The sequence below is a fragment of the Salarias fasciatus genome, chromosome 11 (genome assembly GCF_902148845.1).
Source record: "Salarias fasciatus chromosome 11, fSalaFa1.1, whole genome shotgun sequence".
Classification (NCBI taxonomy): domain Eukaryota; kingdom Metazoa; phylum Chordata; class Actinopteri; order Blenniiformes; family Blenniidae; genus Salarias; species Salarias fasciatus.
The window spans coordinates 29,787,990-29,805,500 of NC_043755.1; the positions used below are offsets into that span (position 1 = coordinate 29,787,990).

The window sequence follows — 17,511 nt, forward strand, 5'->3', positions numbered from 1 at the left end:
CTGCTATGAGGTTGTCAGGATGTGACGGGAGCAGACCTGGGAACTCCTACCGGCGACTTGGTTCACAGCCTCTCTGAGGCCCCGTCCTCACGACCACGTTCCAGGTGGAAACGCATCGTTTTGCGGTTTTGTTTCTGAAAAATTTTACATTGCTGTTGTCCGTCTACTGAGCATGTGCGGAAGAACTGCTTCCCAAAAAGTTGTTTTCTGTGGCACTGTTGTCGTGTAAACACACACCCAAAACGCCACGGAAGTTTTACCTTTTTGCTTGAAATACTTTGCTCTAAAATGGCTCCTGAGACGCGGCGGGTTGGGACCAGTCTTGACTCCCAGCACGTCGTTTGGATTGGTGAGCGGTGACTGGCGGTTTGGGTTCCACTTCCTTCTCTCCTCATCAGTTTTTGACTCCCAATCCCAGTCCTGTGTTTCAGAATTGATCATTTCTCAATCTGATGCTTGTTTTCTTGGTGGACTGGCCTGGAAAGTGGCTTTATTCGACCACATGAGTTCAGTTTTGCCACATTGCTGCCTGTTTGTCTTCTCGACACGGTATCAAGTCAAAGCTGTGATGTTTCCATCTGTTGGAAACACTGCTGTTGCAGATATTGCAAATGGTCATTGGACACTTTGTTCTTTGAAATATTTCCCACCGACTTCGCCACAGTGTTGGAGGTTGTATCATGGTTGCTTTGTTGCAGACGTTGCTCAGGTTCAAAAAGCTATTGTCAAAAAATGAAATCGTCTGAGCTGATCGATTCAGACGTCCAAAGAGCTAAAAAAAAAAAACAAACCCTCAAATCTGTCAGGATCAGATACTTCTGATCCTCCCAGGACGTCTTTATGTGATTAATTTCATCTTAGGATGGACAAGGCAACATGACTTTAGCCACTGAAGTTCTTCAGTTTCCTGTCTGTCAAAGTGTTCTGTCTCAATTTTGCCGTCTGCTCGTAAAAATAAATCTTTTGTGGCCTTTACAGTGATCCATGAATTCTTCTTTCAGCTCCATTTTTACGTGCTGTTTCGCAGAAGCGTTTGCAGTAATCCAATGATTATACGTTAGCAGGAGTTTGGACAGAAGTGACTCAGATTGTGTCTGCTTCGGTGCTTTCTGCTGAGCGAGTCGTCAGATTTGCTGTATTACATCCTGTAGGAGCGTGAAAGAAAGGTGGTTTTTCTGCTGATATGTGGCTGTATGTAGGGTCCAGAAATCGATTGTTACATGCACGGGGCTTTTTGAGGCCTTGACTCTTGTTTTGTGTTTGCGCCAGTTGCATTGCAGCTGTAGCGGAGGTCAGAGTTCAGAGACGGAGCGACCTCTCCGATGGCTCAGCTGTCGCCCTGCTTTTGTGCAGACCGAAGCAGGAGCCGGAGAAACCCGTTCGCATCCAGAAGGTTCCCCCACGCCGTCCTCCCGGCGCATATATTATGGAAAAATGATAAAGATGGCATACCTATAATTTGAAAACAGATGGTTTGGTTCCTTTGAATATTTATAACAATCAAAAACAATTTCTCCCGCACCAACCTCGCTATTCACCCGCAGGCCGGCAAGGTGTTAAAACATTCATTTTAATGAAACGAGATGGTGGGGAAGAAAGGAAAAAAGCTGAGAAAGAGGCAGCTCTTTGGTTTTTTTTTTTTTTTTTTTTTGCGGGTGAAGTCGATGTTGAGAGGGCAAAGAGCCGACTGCGTGCTGTCGCTGAACGACATGCTCCGATCTGCTTGAAGTTGTTGTCCTTAACAGATTGTATAAATAAAGAGCTGGAGAATAAAAGAGGTTTATCTGTTTACATCGCCCGACTCCCCAGGTGCTGATATTAACTGAGCTTTCTTTTTTCCTGTTTGATGGTAAATATCTCTCCTGCTGCTCGATACCAACAGATGCAACTCGGCTGACCCCGTAATGCACCCCAACATGTTCAAACTCAGCGGCATTTGATAAGAAAAGCTTTATTTAATGTGATTATTTCACCTTCAGAGGGAAAAAACTGAAACTTTCTGCATGTTTGAGACTTTTTTTTTTTCCTTGTTAGCGTATCCCTATATTTCATTTGTTTTGACAAGCTACAGTGTTACTGCATGTTTCACAAGCTTTAATATTATGTCCGTGTTTTCCACAATGGGAATCTAAAGTCTCTCTCTCTCGCTCTCTCTCCCTCTCTCTCAATCAATCTCTCTCTTTCAGAGTATGATTTCCTCCATTGTGAACAGCACTTACTATGCAAATGTGTCGGCGGCGAAGTGTCAGGAATTTGGGCGCTGGTATAAACATTTCAAGAAGACAAAAGATATGATGGGTAAGCAAAACGGAGGGGCGCAAAGTATGGCGCTCACACTTTTTTTGTCTCTTACTCTCACACACACACACACACACACACACACACACACACACACACACACACACACACGCTTTTCCACACATGCACGCCAGGCAGGCAGCATTACAATATGTTCTCTAAGCGACCGTCTCTTTGTCTTCCTGCTGTTGCATGAAGCAGAAATACATTTTTATCTTGTTATCTAATAATTCAAAATTACTCCTCGGTGCAGCTTTGCAGTCGCGCGCAGCGTTATCTTCGATTTATCCATTATTGCATTAACTTAACACTAATGCCACAGTCAAATGAAGGCCTAGGTTTTTTTTGTCTCTTTTGGTTGTTTTCGTTTGCAACACTTTTTAGTTTCCAGTGAACAAAAGAGAGCAATGACTTCAACCGGCCACCGCCTAGTCTCAAATTCAATTACATTTTCTTATCAAGCCTCCACTAACGCATGCTTTATATAATCTCCCCCCCCCCCAACCTCCAAAATAAAAAAAAAAAAAAATCCCCTTTGACCTGCCAGGAAATGGAGTTATATAATACCAGCAGCACCCAAGCTGGAGATTGAATTCCGATATATTTTTATGTCTTTTGATTAAGCAGAACGGCACGCTGTTGTGAGGCGGAGCAACGCTGAGATATTAGCTTTAGCAATCTGTTGAATGCCATCTTTTCTCCTCTCCTCCTTTTGCCAGTGCGCCGCTGCTCTCAGCGATGACAGATGAGATATTATATCAAAATGTTTTCTCAGCCTTCATGCAAATAGCGTGTTGTGATCACATCTTATCTGATGTTGTTTTTGTTTTCTTTTTTTTTCTGTTTCTTCTTCTTCTTCTTCTCCTTCTTTTGTTAAAGTGGCAACTTACACTCGGAACGTTATTTACTTGAGGACCCGTGTCTCCTCCTACACGTTTTCTGTCCCAGTTGTTTTGGATGCGGTTTACTGTTCCTGAAAAGCTGCAGCTGCCAGTCTGGCCTCCGAGATGCTTTAAATGTCATATTCCTGCTTCAGCTGCAGCGAGACGGAGAGAGAGAGAGACAGAACGCTGTAGAAAGCCTTAACCCTTGTGTGTTTCTTTCCTCACAACTCTGCAACGTGTGTGTGTGTGTGTGTGTGTGTGTGTGTGTGTGTGTGTGTGTGTGTGTGCGTGTGCGTGCCCCTGCCATCCGACTGTGCAGGCATGCGCCAACCCTCCCAGCTGGAGGGCTACCTGGGGACGTGTGTCCTCCGCGAGAGCCCGCGTGCCAATGCACTAGGTATGTTGCAACGTGGGCGCACACACACACACACACACACACACACACACTCTCACACACACACACGTGCATGCACGCACTACGTAAACACACCCTTGGTTTTGTCACTTTTGGAGGACGTCGCTCTGGCATACATTCACTCCTTGGAAGCTTCCCATAACCTCCGTGCACGATTTAACCCCTGCTGTCAGGAGAGAAACGTATCGCTGCTCTCTGTATGGAGCAAGTTTCAGTCGTCACAATGTGCCTGCTTAAATTTAGAAGATATACACACACACACACACACACACACACACCCACACACACACACACTGAAAGCTCCTTCTCTAAAAGCCTGAACTGAATACTTAATGTTAACTTCACTTAAATAAATCTCCATTTTAATCACGCTGATCCTTGAAACAAAGAAAGTCATTTTAAAGTCACTTGTTTTTTTTTTTAAATACCAGTAATTTTCAGTGTTTTCTATTATTTCCCTTTTTTTTAACAAGGACATAAAGAAGTAGGGAAACATAAGATGGTGTTTGGCGGCTCAGCATGAAAAGTCATGTGACCTGCATCATAAACTTTTTAGTTACACACCAGGAAACTTTCTTGATATTAATATTATTCAAATCAAGGTATGAATGAGGGGGTGGAGGGGTCAAAGGTCACAAGAAACCCAAAATAAGACTCTTTCTCTCTATTTTCTCAGTAACTTCATCGATTTACGTATTACCGTATTTCATTTAGCTCTTTTCAAACTTGAGAATTGAGCTGGAGGTGACCATCGCACACCAGTAAGCGAACAGTTGCCACCAAAAAGTCCAACAATCTCGACATGGAACCGATTTTTATTGATACTTTCTGATGCAAAATACAGTGAAAATGTCCAGAAAAAAAAGGACCCTGACAGCATGGCTTTGACAGCATGTTGACATTTTTACCATTTCCTGGGTGGTTTGCCTGAATTGGAGCCTCTTGCGGGCCTGATTTTGACCCATGGGCCTCATGTTGGACACCCCTGCTCTATACCATCAGTTTAAAGTCCGCAATTAATCCCATTTTTTTTTTTTTTCTAGTGCTGTCAAACGATTAAAAGCTGTAATCAGATTAATCACAGTGTTGCTGTGGATTAATTCCGATTAATCAAGATTAAAACTCATTTATTTTTTAATCTATATTAATTGCGTTTCATGTTGCGTGAGTAAACAGAATGAAAGAAGGGAATATATCTGCACTCGACGTGTTCATTGAGCGGTTCTCGTTACTCTTTTTCCACATCCGGACATGGAGACAAACTAACTTGTTGACCGCTTCTTATTTACAATGTTGCCTGAGACGAGAGCAGCCTCCCCGCTCGGTCACGGACCGGCGGTTAAAGGAGTGCGGAGGTATCTGCGAGCAGCAGTGCCAGCCTGCCACGAATGATCCCACCAGCACTCCAGGAAGCACTCCTGCATAGCAATGATAGACTGACTCTGCTCCGGCGCGTCGTTCAGCGTCGAGTTCTGTCGTTCAGCGCATCGACTGGCCGCGACTGGAATAGACCAGGGAGGGAAAAAACCCAGGTAGAACATGCAGTTCTCACACAGGAAGAAAAGTCTCAGGCTCGGTGTTGAAGTGAGAGCCAGAAATCAGCTGAGGGAGTTTTTCTCACTTTAGTTGGAGTCTGACTGTGGAGGGTGGGGTGGGGGCGGGGCGGGGTTAGGGGGGGTAAGTACCTGGTCACAGGTGCTTTCAGGTTCCTCTCAACACACGACCTCCACCTCCACCTTCCTGCTGTTATTGCAGCGACGCCAACACGGGAGTGAGAGTTGGGTCACTCCCTCTGTCTCTCTTTCTCTCTCTGTGAGTCACCCCCCCCTCCCTCCCTCGCCCCCCCCCCCCCTCCCTCCCTCCTGCAGCCCACATCCCATTCCCATTGTGTCTTTAATCCGGGGCTCTTTTGTGGCAGGATTCCACACGAGGACTCCCGCTTCTGTGGCAGCCTTTTTCTCCCAGGGCCTGCCATGCTCTTCTGTCACCCCTTCTCTTTTCAATTTGCATGGAAATGCCTCCGTGTGCCTGTGTGTTTGTGTGTTGTGAGTATGCCCCCCAGCAGTGTGTGTGAGCAGGCATATGCACACACACATTCACATGTGAGTGAATAGGCACGCCATACCATCAGAGCCAGGGAATGCCAGGGATTATATGGGAAGAGATGTGATTATTACCAAGATTTTTTCTTTTTTTTTTTTTTTTTGTTTTGTTTTGCAACCCCCCCCCCCCTTCCTCATCCCTAACGCCACCCCCACTGAAACCCCCCCTCTTCACCGCCACATCATTTGTTTTCCACAAACGCTCAATAGACCCGTCTTGGCCGGGTGTTTTGTGCTCGCTGACAGTTAAGAAACAGGCGGCTCAAACACACGATTATTGTGGGTATTTTTGGGAAACATCCATGCACTTAATCTTTCATCTGCTGGAAATAAAAAAAATAGAAAAAAATCAGCTTGTTGAAGACCCCCCAACTCCCCCACCCCACCCGTTCTCCCCACCCCCCCCCCCCCCCCCCCCCCCCCCCCCCACGTAAACAGCAATTCACGCTTTTCACAATTCGGTACGAGGCTTTTTCTTCTTCTTCAGTGGGATGTGGAGGCCGCAGCTCACTTCTGAGGTGTTAATGTTGCCATCATCCCTATGAATTCTTAAACGCTGCCCCCTCACTCGGCGTACCGAACACGCACGAGAAGCAACCTGAAAACACTCGCCGGCTCCAGGACGCTCATCCGCTCTGTTGTGGGTAGCATTTTCCAATCTTAAATCATTGTTTTCGTCCTCTAAGCACATAATTTAAACCTGTCTTAAAATATTCCCTCGCAGCCATTATGGACTTAAAGATTCCCAGAGCAAGGGATGCTGCAAAAGTCTCCAAAATGCCATTAAATGACGGCACACAGATTCTTTTTTTTTTTTTTTCCTTTTTTCTCCACTCAGAGAGCTGAAGTTAAATCGGTTTCGCTGCACTCGCTCTCAGGTTATTCCTCTTTTCTCCTCAGATTCATAATTGAGCCGTCCTCTCCTAAAAATGTCGTATTGGCCAGCTTGTGTTCCTGATTTTAGAATTAAAGGATGCAGAAAAGGGGAATCAGATTTGTGCGTATTGCCTCCGCGGCACATATTTATCTTCTACCTACACACACACACACCCACACACACACACACACTCCACTGTCTTTTTTTTGTTCACATGACGAGGCCGCAGACATTCTGTACTTAATTTCCAAGGCATGTGTTGTGGAAGACACAGGTCAGACACAATGAGGCTCTTTTATCTGCGTTTGCATCTTCGTTTGCTCTAACCGGTCTGATCAGCTGTGTCACATTCGGGATTGGGGGGGGGGGGGGCAGAGAGACACTAAACTCCTTCAGTTTGATGTCCGCGGTCGCTCTGGTTTCCCAGATATCAGCCGGCTGGAGAAATGCGTCTCCTTCCCACAGAAAGCAAACAGGAATGTGAGCGAGCGCACACTCCAGGCCAAACACTTGATCTGATGCAGACCGCGTCTGTTTCCTGTCTTCCAATTAGAGACTATGAGTATGGTGCCGTTAAACTGATGCTCCCGATGGTTAAGTTGAAGTTTTTACGACACTCGTTTTATTCCTTCCCTCCGTTTTCTTTGCTTCTTGACTTTAAATCAGGGCTCCAGCAGTAATTTGCTAATTCTTCCTTTCTTCCTTCCTTCAGCGGAAATGGACGGCCTGTCCGACCTCTCCCCGCCCGGCTCCAACCACAACCACAACCACAACCACCTAGGCTTCTCCCAGCAGCAGCAGCCCATCCCCGGCAGCACGGCGGAGCAGACCCCCTCCTCGCCGGTCCCGCCCATGCCCCACGCCCCGCCGCCGCACGGCGGCCAGACGGGCGGCCGGCAGCCCCAGCTCCCGGGCCTGCACCACCCGGGCCTGGTGTCCACGCCCATCAGCCCCCAGCTGGTCAACCAGCAGCTGGTGATGGCCCAGATCCTCAACCAGCAGTACGCCGTCAACCGGCTGCTGGCGCAGCAGTCGCTGTCGCAGCAGTACCTCAACCACCCGCCCGTCAACCGCAACTCCCACAGCAAGCCCCTGGAGCCGCAGGTGGCGTCCAACACCGAGGTGTCCTCCGAGATCTACCAGTGGGTGAGGGACGAGCTGAAGCGCGCCGGCATCTCGCAGGCCGTCTTCGCCCGAGTGGCCTTCAACAGAACCCAGGTGAGGACGGGGAACGCCTCCTGTCGGCGCTGAAATCTGTCTCTCCGCCTCCAGACCCGCTCGCTGATGTGCGTTTTCGTACTGTGATTAAGCTCCACACTGAGAGCAAACATTCTCAGATTGAAACGAAATAAATATGTGGAGTTGAGCTTCGTCAAGGTCTCTGAAATCAATCCGATGTTTTAAAAATGGCAAATAATTTGGGACAGTTTGTGAAGGAGCAGCCTTGAAAAGTCCTGGAATTATTGATTTCCTTCCCGATTTGACTTTAATTACAGTTTTCTAAATTTAATGTTAAATACGGTTGCGATGGGCACCCGGTTCAGTTCCAGGCTCAGAGGCCTTCCTGCGTGGAGTTTGCATGTTCTCAATCAGTCGAATTAAAACAGTCCACCAGAGAATCAGTGTTTCTCAAGGACTCTAATATCAGTTGATTTGATTAGACTTTAAAATCTCTGGTATTTTAATGACCGACCTTGAAGAATTATTCACTCTCTCAGTATGGAAACGGTGCATTAGAAGCAGCAGTTGAACTGTAATATCATTTTCCTGCTTTGTTGTTGTGTCGAGGCTGAACGGTGGTGCCGTGGTTGGCACGGTTATTCACGTCTTTAGATGTTGGAGTTTGCATGTTCTCGCTGCGTGTTTTATTTTTCTGTTGGTGTTTTGACTTCCTATCACAATCCTAATACATGTTTGTGTTGAAGTTGTTTTGGAGTTACCACATCGGATTCGTCTGTCCGACCAACCATCTCCACTTCCTCTCTGAGCTCACCCATGAATGCCGGTCGTTTCAGACGTGCATTGTTTAGTAAAACAAAAGTCAAATGCCGAAAGGCTTCTAGTCTTCGGGGGGAGAAATGTCGTCACAAAACACTGGCGGTTTAATCGTTTGTTTTGTGTTCATCCACAGCTTGAGTCATTTCTAATCATAGTCCAGACCAAACATAAAACCACCAACACATGTTCGGTTCATTCAAGACCACATCGAGAGTCAACTGACAGATTTCCATCCAAGTGAAAGCTCCAAAAATGCAAAAAATAATAATAATAATAAAAAAAAATACTGTAGTATCTATTCAAGGCACAACCACAGAAATACACAGACACGAAATGCCGCATAGGGATTATTAAACCAACAAGTTAAGGAAAAGAAAGTTGTAAATTTGTTAGAAAAGCCAGAAGAACCTCAGCAGTTTTTCTAGCCCAAGATGCTGAGCCAGCATTTTCAGGTTTATCCATTCTGAGGGAGCAGACTCCAGAATTGAGCGGTTCTGCTATCTGAAATCATCTGATTCACATGGATGGATAACTTACTCAGTAGATAAATAAACCTACGTATGAATACGAAACGATACAACCAACAAGTTTACAGTACGTGTCCAACAGCAGCTACTCGCTCTCATTTTAAATACTGTGGTCATTTTCAGTGGAAATCTAGAAATCTAGATGACTGCAGGGTGTTCCCTGCGTTTCCCCCATTGACAGTCAGGATTCGCTCCAGCTCCCTGCAGCCCAGAGCAAGTATAGGAAACGGATAGATAAATGGATGTCACGCCTCGTCTGACCCAGATATTCATAGGTTCATAAAAACCTTTGGAGCACCGGCAGTATCTTCAAAAAGTCCATGAAAGCGTCTGTAAAACTTCCCGGAAAACGTCTATTGCTTGTGAGAATCGAGTGCGCCTGAAGTTATAGGGTGCAGCTAAAGAGTCCATATCGTTACCAGACTTTCAACAATCCGGCTTTTCACATCCTTTTAGAACTCACAGTGCGCCCGTTCCTCCGTGATCTCTGCACCGACAGAGGGCTTCATGACCAGCGTCACATGAAGGAAGTTGTAAAAACACTTATTGCACTCTCTTTCACTGAGAAATAATCGGAACGTCGTGCAGTTTGATCCCTCAGCGTATAGATCATTCCTCTCCGGTAACCCAGCACCTCTGGTTTTTTTTTTAACTGTACTTGAAGACAGTCTGACATGTGAAAAGGCCAAAATCCCTGCCAGTAATATGTGGTTCGACTTCATAGTCAGAGGTCTTGATACACACAGCACACACCCACACACACACACACACACGCACGCAGATGGCAGTGTTAATATCTTCAGGCCTGCAGCCTGTATTGGGGTTGACAGCAGACCTTGTTACTACTCCATTTGCTTTGAAGCAAGAGAGAAAAGGAGGGGCGGAAGATAAGAATCTATTTGAATGTACAGAAACTTCCCTCCCGTCAAAAGATAGATGCTTGTGTGTGTGTGTGTGTGTATGTGTGTGTGTGTGTCTCGGAGTCGATCCAGACAGTTGTGTTTCTGTGCAGACCCACACAAACACAGCCTTCTTATCTGCGTCTGATGCGAGGAATTAGCCCAATGCGCCGTTGGAGAGTTCGCCTTTGGAGGATTAATTATTAGGTTTGCGCTCTTTTTTTTTTTTTTTTTTTCCACGAGCCCGTGTTAATAAAAGGCTGATGGGGGGAGGGGGAGCGAGGGGTGGGGGTGGGGGGGGGTTGACACCAAGATGCAGGAGGTGGATGGAAGGAGACGTCGGGGAGGAGCTCAGGTCCTCTCTTTTATTTATAGAGTTGTTTTATGAGGAAACCGATGGAGCACAGTGATAGGGGTTGACGGTGGAGAATGATAAGCAGACACACACACACACACACACACACACACACACACACACACACACAGAAGAATGCAGACACCAACAAGTCACACGGTTCAAACACGAAACACTCCACCAGCGCGTCGCCTCGAAACTCTTCCTCGCTAATAAAAACGTCTGATTTTTGTGTTCAGTCTTGCCTGATTGCCACAAACGTGGATGTTTAACCGCCACACATGTAGCCGCCTACGTTTTTTTAATAGTCAGACAAACAGCGGCTCCCATCGCCAGCCCGAGAGGACTTAAACGCCGGAGAGCTGCGTAAATATATAATTTTAAAAAAGCACGAGCATGTTTTCCCATCACCTTGTTTTATTACTAAATCACACCTATTGATGATGAGAAAAAGCGGAGTGATGGTTCGCACAGTGTGTGGCCAGGCGCTGATGAAAAGGCCCAATCACGCGTCTCTGATAATGGAGTCATCGCCGTCTTCATAATGATGGAATTGAGCGCTATTGAAAAGTAAACAGAGGATACACTGATTGCCCGCCGAACAAGACAAGACGTTACAGGCGAGCGGCGGCGCCTCTTATCCGAGAAAACATGCGGCTCCAAGAAAATGTCCAAGATCCACGTCGAATTCAGGAACTCCGACGGGCTCGGGCGCCAGGCGGAAGTTTCAGCGAACAACAACATTCAGGGAGCGTCTGTAGACCGACGACAGAGAACTGATCTGCAGGCAGTGATGAGAACATGAAGAACGATTTCGTGACTTTAACTCTGGATCTTCACAATGGCCTCAATATGTAGCTTTTGTTTTATGCCCCGTTCACGCAACATTTTCAAGTGAAAACGCAAAACTTTTGTCCTGTTTTTTGTGTCCGTTTACACAACGGCTGTGATCGGAGCCACTCAAAACACAGAATTCCTGCTCAGTCTGCCTGTAAATTAAGAAAAACACAACTTTGGCACAGACACAGTTATTCTGCACTTGTGCAAGTTGCTGAATGACATTTGCCTCCATAGAGTCATGAAAAGAGAAAGACATCTCCGATGCCACTCAACACCACGTCATGTGTGCTTGTGCTGAGGAAACTGTCTTTTTGAAAAATTCCATAATAAAAGGCCACAATTTTTTCGTTTGTTTTTTTTATATGTCGATTCGCTCCCAACCCTAAACTGTGAATTTACCAGCTCCATGAAACTCAGACTCAGAATCCCTATCTCAAGTGATCACAAGTTATTTTAAAACTCCCCAACTTCAGAAAAAACTGGGAATTCCCAGTTCTGAAGATGACTGGAAGACCTCAAACATCCCGTGTCTGTGTTCCAGGCAGACTTGTGAGAAAGGCCGTATTAGTTTCAGTGGAAGCGGCTGTGAGAGCATCGCATCTCCATCGTCATTAGAGCCTAATTTCATAACCCTCTAATTCTATTGCCCTCCTTCCTGGTCGCCACCCTGATCCCGACACTGAAGTTTTTCAGCTGCCTCTCGCCTCCTAACTCGCCTCTCTGTGCTTTGGCCGCGCAGGGCTTGCTGTCCGAGATCCTGCGTAAGGAGGAAGACCCCAAGACGGCGTCCCAGTCGCTGCTGGTCAACCTGCGCGCCATGCAGAACTTCCTGCAGCTGCCGGAGGCCGAGCGGGACCGCATCTACCAGGAGGAGAGGGAGCGCAGCCTGACGGCGGCCTCCGCCATGGGCTCGGCCCCGCTCATCAGCACGCCGCCCAGCCGACCCGTGCAGGTACACACCCCTCGCCTCACCCAGCATGCAGCGGCAGGGCCGCAGCGAAGACAGATGCCTCCCCTGGTAGCCGGCCGGCGAGTTGTGTTTGCACCGCTGCAGCTACTGGACGACCGTGCATCATAACGCGGTGGCGCGCGTCTGCTGTGCATCAGAAGTAATCATATTTACATTCTGCTGTTTGCTCTCCAAAATAGAACGGCGGCCGTGACAGAAAGAGCCTTCGCGAGACTGTTCAGTACAAATCTGAGTGTTGTTAATGAAAAGGAACAGATATGTTTTCACTGCTGGGTTCCATAAACAATGCGGATAGGAGGAACGTAAAAGATAAAGCTGCGTAGAAAACTTTGGTGTGTTGCTCCTCAGCTTCTGTATTTCAAGTAGAAATATTGAGACAAACAGTAATTATCAGATTTAACGAAGAGGTGGAGGCTGTTGTTTGTGGGGGGGGCAGGTGGGGGCAGTGGGTGGGGCTGAAGCACAAGTTAATCTAATGAAATGTTTAGTCTGGTTTTCCAGACTTCCACCAAAAAAAAAAAAAAACCCTGAAAAAAAAAAAAAAAGCTATCGATGATTTGAAGCAGTCCAGAGAAAGACAGACGTTTGAACACTGGAAAAGCGATGTTATTGTTTACGATTGTTCCCTCCGGTCAGGTCAGGAAGAACCGTTTACCAAACAGAGACCAGGTTCCATCCATCTTCGTCTCTGCTGTTTTATCCAACTCGTGGTGTAGGGAAACTGGCAAACAGTCTTATGGACTGTTAACTTTGACTCCGTTTACACGTCAACGTAACTTTTTGAAAACGACTTAATTTTTCGAAAACCCTTCAACCACATATCTGTGGAGGAAAACGTAACTTTTCAGAAAAGGTAGAGCTCCCGTAGTGTTTTCGTCCAGACGGTCTTGACTCTCAGTCCAGATTCTCCTGGACTTCATAGTTTTAAAGCATAGCTCGTAATGTTCTCCCATTGTTAATGTCGCCCGTGGTCTCACATGCTAAATACATCGTTTTCAGAGTTTCTGCTGTTTCAAAAAGTTACCGTGTAAATGTGAAACTTTTCTGAAAGGGAAACAATGTGCTTTCACTTGAAATGTTTAAACCTGGCGTTCGTTCTTGGTTTAACTCTGTTTTCATTTTTATTCATTTATTCAGCGTTTTATTAGAGAAAAGTTTGAGGATGGCTGCTGTTTCTCAGTTGAAACGTTGTGTTTGGACAATTTTATCGGTGAAGAGTTTGAGGAAACGGAGCGTTGAACCTTGAACCTGACAGTGAGGCGACACGTTGCACCAGCTGAACCTGGAGAATCAGTCCAGACTTAACCCGAAGACTTCCTCGTGCATTCAGACGATTCATGCTGCTGCTGTTTAAGTTGTCGGTGCATTACATGTAGAGACGCCTCTCACACACACACTCACACACACACCTTAAATTCCAGCCCATTGTATGAGACGGCAGCGTGTCTGCAAACGGGTGGAATAAAGCGCACGATGAACATACTTTACATTCTTCTTCTGCATGTAAATGAGCTCTGCATCCTCCCCACCCTCCGCGCACAGGTGAGAACGGTGCACAAATGATGGATAATTTTTTGTGCTAATTTTGACCTTTTACCATGCATTAGGCGGCATTAACAGCCCTCCCATTTCGGGGAGGGGATGAGAAAAAAAAAAAAAATTAAAGCTCGCTCGGCGACGGCGGGCTCCGCGGAAAGATCAAACGGCGTTTAGTCGCTTCCCTCTTTAAAAAAAAAAAAATGGCTGCATACCACCGCACAACTTGGTGTCCCTCATTTGAAAGGTATGTGGCAACTTTCTACCACTTAAGCCCATTTGAAGTGCGGTGGGCTGCGTCTGGGAGGTGAGAGCGGCGCACAAAGGCCGCCTCTGTCCTGCGCCGCGGCCAGGATTTGGCTTTTATTTAGGTGAGGAGCGGAGCGCGGCCCCGCCCGCCGGCAGAACCCAGCCTCCCACTGAAAACCCCCTCGGCGGCGTCTCCACAAAGCCCGGCGAGAGAGAGCCGCATTATGAGGGAGGCAGCGGCGCTGAACTTCAGCGGGGCCACTTCGCAGTTCACGGCTCGCCTCTACAATCGGAGGCTGTGCGAGTGCGGCGGCGGAGAGACTCGGCAGTGACGCAAACGCACTTTCACCCCGGGAAGCGTCCGAGCGGAGAGAAGTCTTAGAAAGTTCTGAAGTAAAGTGGAACCGTCTCCGAGAAGTTTAGGACTTGGTTCATTTACAGAGCAGCTGGGGTCAAAGGTTGCATGTGTCTGTTAGAGAAAAGGTTTCTCCAAATTAAGATTAAAGAAATGTTGACGATCCCTCCATCGCTGTCGTGTTTTGGTGAATGAGTGATGGTGAGAGGCGGTCTGGGGGTCTGTACGGCTTCAGGGATGTCAAACAGGAGGCTCCTGGACCAAACCGCCATTTGGACCTGAAAGTATCATTAAAATTGATGCTTTATGTTGAGATTGGAATCGTTGAAATCAGTGGAAGTGTCGACATTTCCATGAGCAGCGCTCTGCACCTAAAGATGCTTTAACCCAGTACTGGTTTAGTAAAACTAATACTTCATCACAAAGTTCATCCATTTGGTTAAAATTGGACTAAATATATCTGAAAAAGTGTAGAATTGAGATCTGGGATTCTGCCATGTGTGTTTGTAGGCGTGTCCGCCAGCGTTTGGCTTCACCGTTTGAAAGCTACAAAAATCTGACATTCAGGTCAGATCGTCCAAACTTCTCTCCAGAGGTGAATTTTAACCCGATTCTCTTTGATTTGGTCAATAACTTCAACACTTCAGCCTCTTTTAAAGGTGATATCTGAAGACTCCAGAGTAAAGAAGCTGGGAAGTTGATGTACACAGCAAATTTTACAGTGTTGAATTAACTCTGAAAGTGTTAAGAGTGGTCTCATATATACACTGTTGTAATGTTAAATGTAAGTGTTAAAATATACACTTTAAAGTGTTCATTCTAAGAATTAACACTGTATAGAGTTAAACAGGAACACTGGCCAACAGAGAGGAATATTAATATAACTCTACAAAGTGTCATCATTAGAAAATTAACACTGGTCAGTGTTGAGATTTTAACACTACAAAAGTGTATATATGAGACCACTCTTTAACACTTTCAGAGTTAATTCAACACTGGAAAATTTGCTGTGTAGTTTGTATATAAGGGAATAAAGGAAGACATTTATAATGTAATAATCCAACATCCTAAAGATCAGATCTGAAGGTTTTAGTCCAACACTGGCGTCAAGTTCTTTCAAGCGTTTATTTTGTCTTCTAGAATACACAAAAGTCAGTTTTTTTCATTTTATGAATTTCTGTCCACTTAATCATTGAATCTGTTGAAGTTTTACCAAATTTTCCTCAAAAACAAAACCAGGTAAAGACCTTTTCTCCATTCAGGAGCAGACCGGGAAACTACCTGAGGCTCAATAACTGATGGGAGTGTGTGAGTGTGTCAACATTTGGATTCACTGACGTACTTGTGATGCTTTGGAAATTTCTTGTAAACCGTTTGAAAGCAGTGTTTGGCGTTTTGAGACAGATTCACTAGTTTTCTGTGACTTTTTTCACTATGCTGAATCGAGAGCAGACGGTTGAACTTCAGGTGTGTGACTCCGCCAGTTTGAGAAAAAAAAAAAAAGTTGCTGCTGTCGGGTTATATAACAGGAATGTGACATGCAGACGTGCGCGTCTCCGTGCACGGCCCGCAGCCTCCGATTCCTATTTTCTCATCATTTAAAACACTGCTGGCACGCCGCGGTGATATCTGGAGGCCTCGCATACTTCACCTGTGTGACTTAAACCCACTGACATTTATCATGTAGACCTGTTCCTGGTCCACACACACACACACACACACACACACACACACACACGCTCACACAGAGTCATACACCTGGCCATCTGCCAGCATCTCCTATGGAGCAATGCGGTGTGAATTTGAGCACATAAATCAGCCAGGGTGGCAATTGAGCCCGAGACAGAGGAGGGATTTTATTGGCCTCATAAAAACAGATGCAGAGGTATGTTTCTCTCACGTGCGCCGATGGGTCGCCTCGAACTCCCCCGGAGCCAGTTAGCGCACGTACCGGCCTCAACAATTTGCCTGACACGGTATCCCGCCGCTCAGACCGGCGAGCTCCTCGTCGAGCCGCCATAAAGCGGGATGAAAGACCAGGAGGGAGGAGGAAGCATGCGCAGACATTCCAGATTCACCACAAAATTTTAGGATTTTAACACATGAAGGAGCTCATATTAGGCGTCTAGACAAAATAATTCAGTATATATGTCTTTTTTTTTCATCTTGAGTTGGTGGCTGTTGGTGTTATTATGGTTTATTTGAAATGCCATTTACTTGCACTCATCCCCGGCCCCGTGGAAAAAAAAAAAAAAAAAAAAGAAAAAAAAAAACGGGCTCGTATGGAATGATTCATATGCTAATGGTTCTTGGGTAATGCTTTTATTAGGATACTTGTTACCTCGTCAAAGGATTTTTGTCAAGATGCAACAAGCCGCTGAATGAAGATGATTTGATTTCACTTGACTTGCATTTATTTTTTAATCACCGGCTTGACGTAAGAATAATAACATTTCACACAACACATCCAAGTGTTTTCAAAGTCACGTCGGCGCTGCGTGTGGGTGTAATCTACACTCCTGCACCATGCGTGTGTGTGTGTGTGTGTGTGTGTGTGCGCGCGTGTGTGTGTGTGTTCCCTTTATGTTTTTAAGCCTGTTTGTGTGTTTTTTCTTTCTGTTTTTGACTCCGCAGCCCCGGAGGGAAGACTGCAACAGCGTCAGACCCGAGGATTGGAATCCCAGAATCCCTGTGGGCATTTCACCTGTGAGCAAACAACTTCACTCACCCCGACACCGACACCGGCGACGCCAACACACACGCGCACACACACACACACACACACACACGGGAATCTCCCACACCGACATATCTGTATCCACACGTCTGTGCACTTCAAAACAACAATAAAATTAGAATTTATCTTGAAAGTACATTCCTGATAACTGATTTTGATTCTCTCCGACCTTTGACATGTAGAAATGTTACCTTTATTTAGTTTTAGCACAAGAGAGGAGATAAAAGTTACTTTTTTACTTCGCAAAAGTTGAAAACGTTCTGAAATGTGCTCAAGTACAGCTTTAACGATAGATAGATAGATAGATAGATAGATGGATGGTGGATGGTTGTCATAGTAACGACACATACAACATGACTAAATGCATCTACACGCATGTTTGCGCACGCACGCATTATTACTATAATTCTATGTTTCACAGGACGAGCCGGACTAATTATTAGCATCGACAGACATCATGATTCAACTT

General features: G+C 46.0%; 1 protein-coding gene across 6 annotated transcripts in view; it reads left to right on the forward strand.

Moving 5' to 3' along the window:
* satb1b (SATB homeobox 1b) overlaps positions 1-17,511 on the forward strand; it is a 73,919-nt gene that overhangs the window by 29,340 nt on the left and 27,068 nt on the right. For 4 of the 6 annotated variants that reach the window (XM_030102025.1, XM_030102027.1, XM_030102024.1 and 1 more), the window contains exons 6-10: positions 2,187-2,298; positions 3,502-3,579; positions 7,289-7,794; positions 11,935-12,147; positions 16,940-17,011. In XM_030102025.1, coding sequence (XP_029957885.1) covers positions 2,187-2,298; positions 3,502-3,579; positions 7,289-7,794; positions 11,935-12,147; positions 16,940-17,011 — 981 coding nt within the window. The remainder of the gene's footprint in view (positions 1-2,186; positions 2,299-3,501; positions 3,580-7,288; positions 7,795-11,934; positions 12,148-16,939; positions 17,012-17,511) is intronic. The other 2 variants (XM_030102030.1, XM_030102029.1) reach the window with 1 other exon arrangement.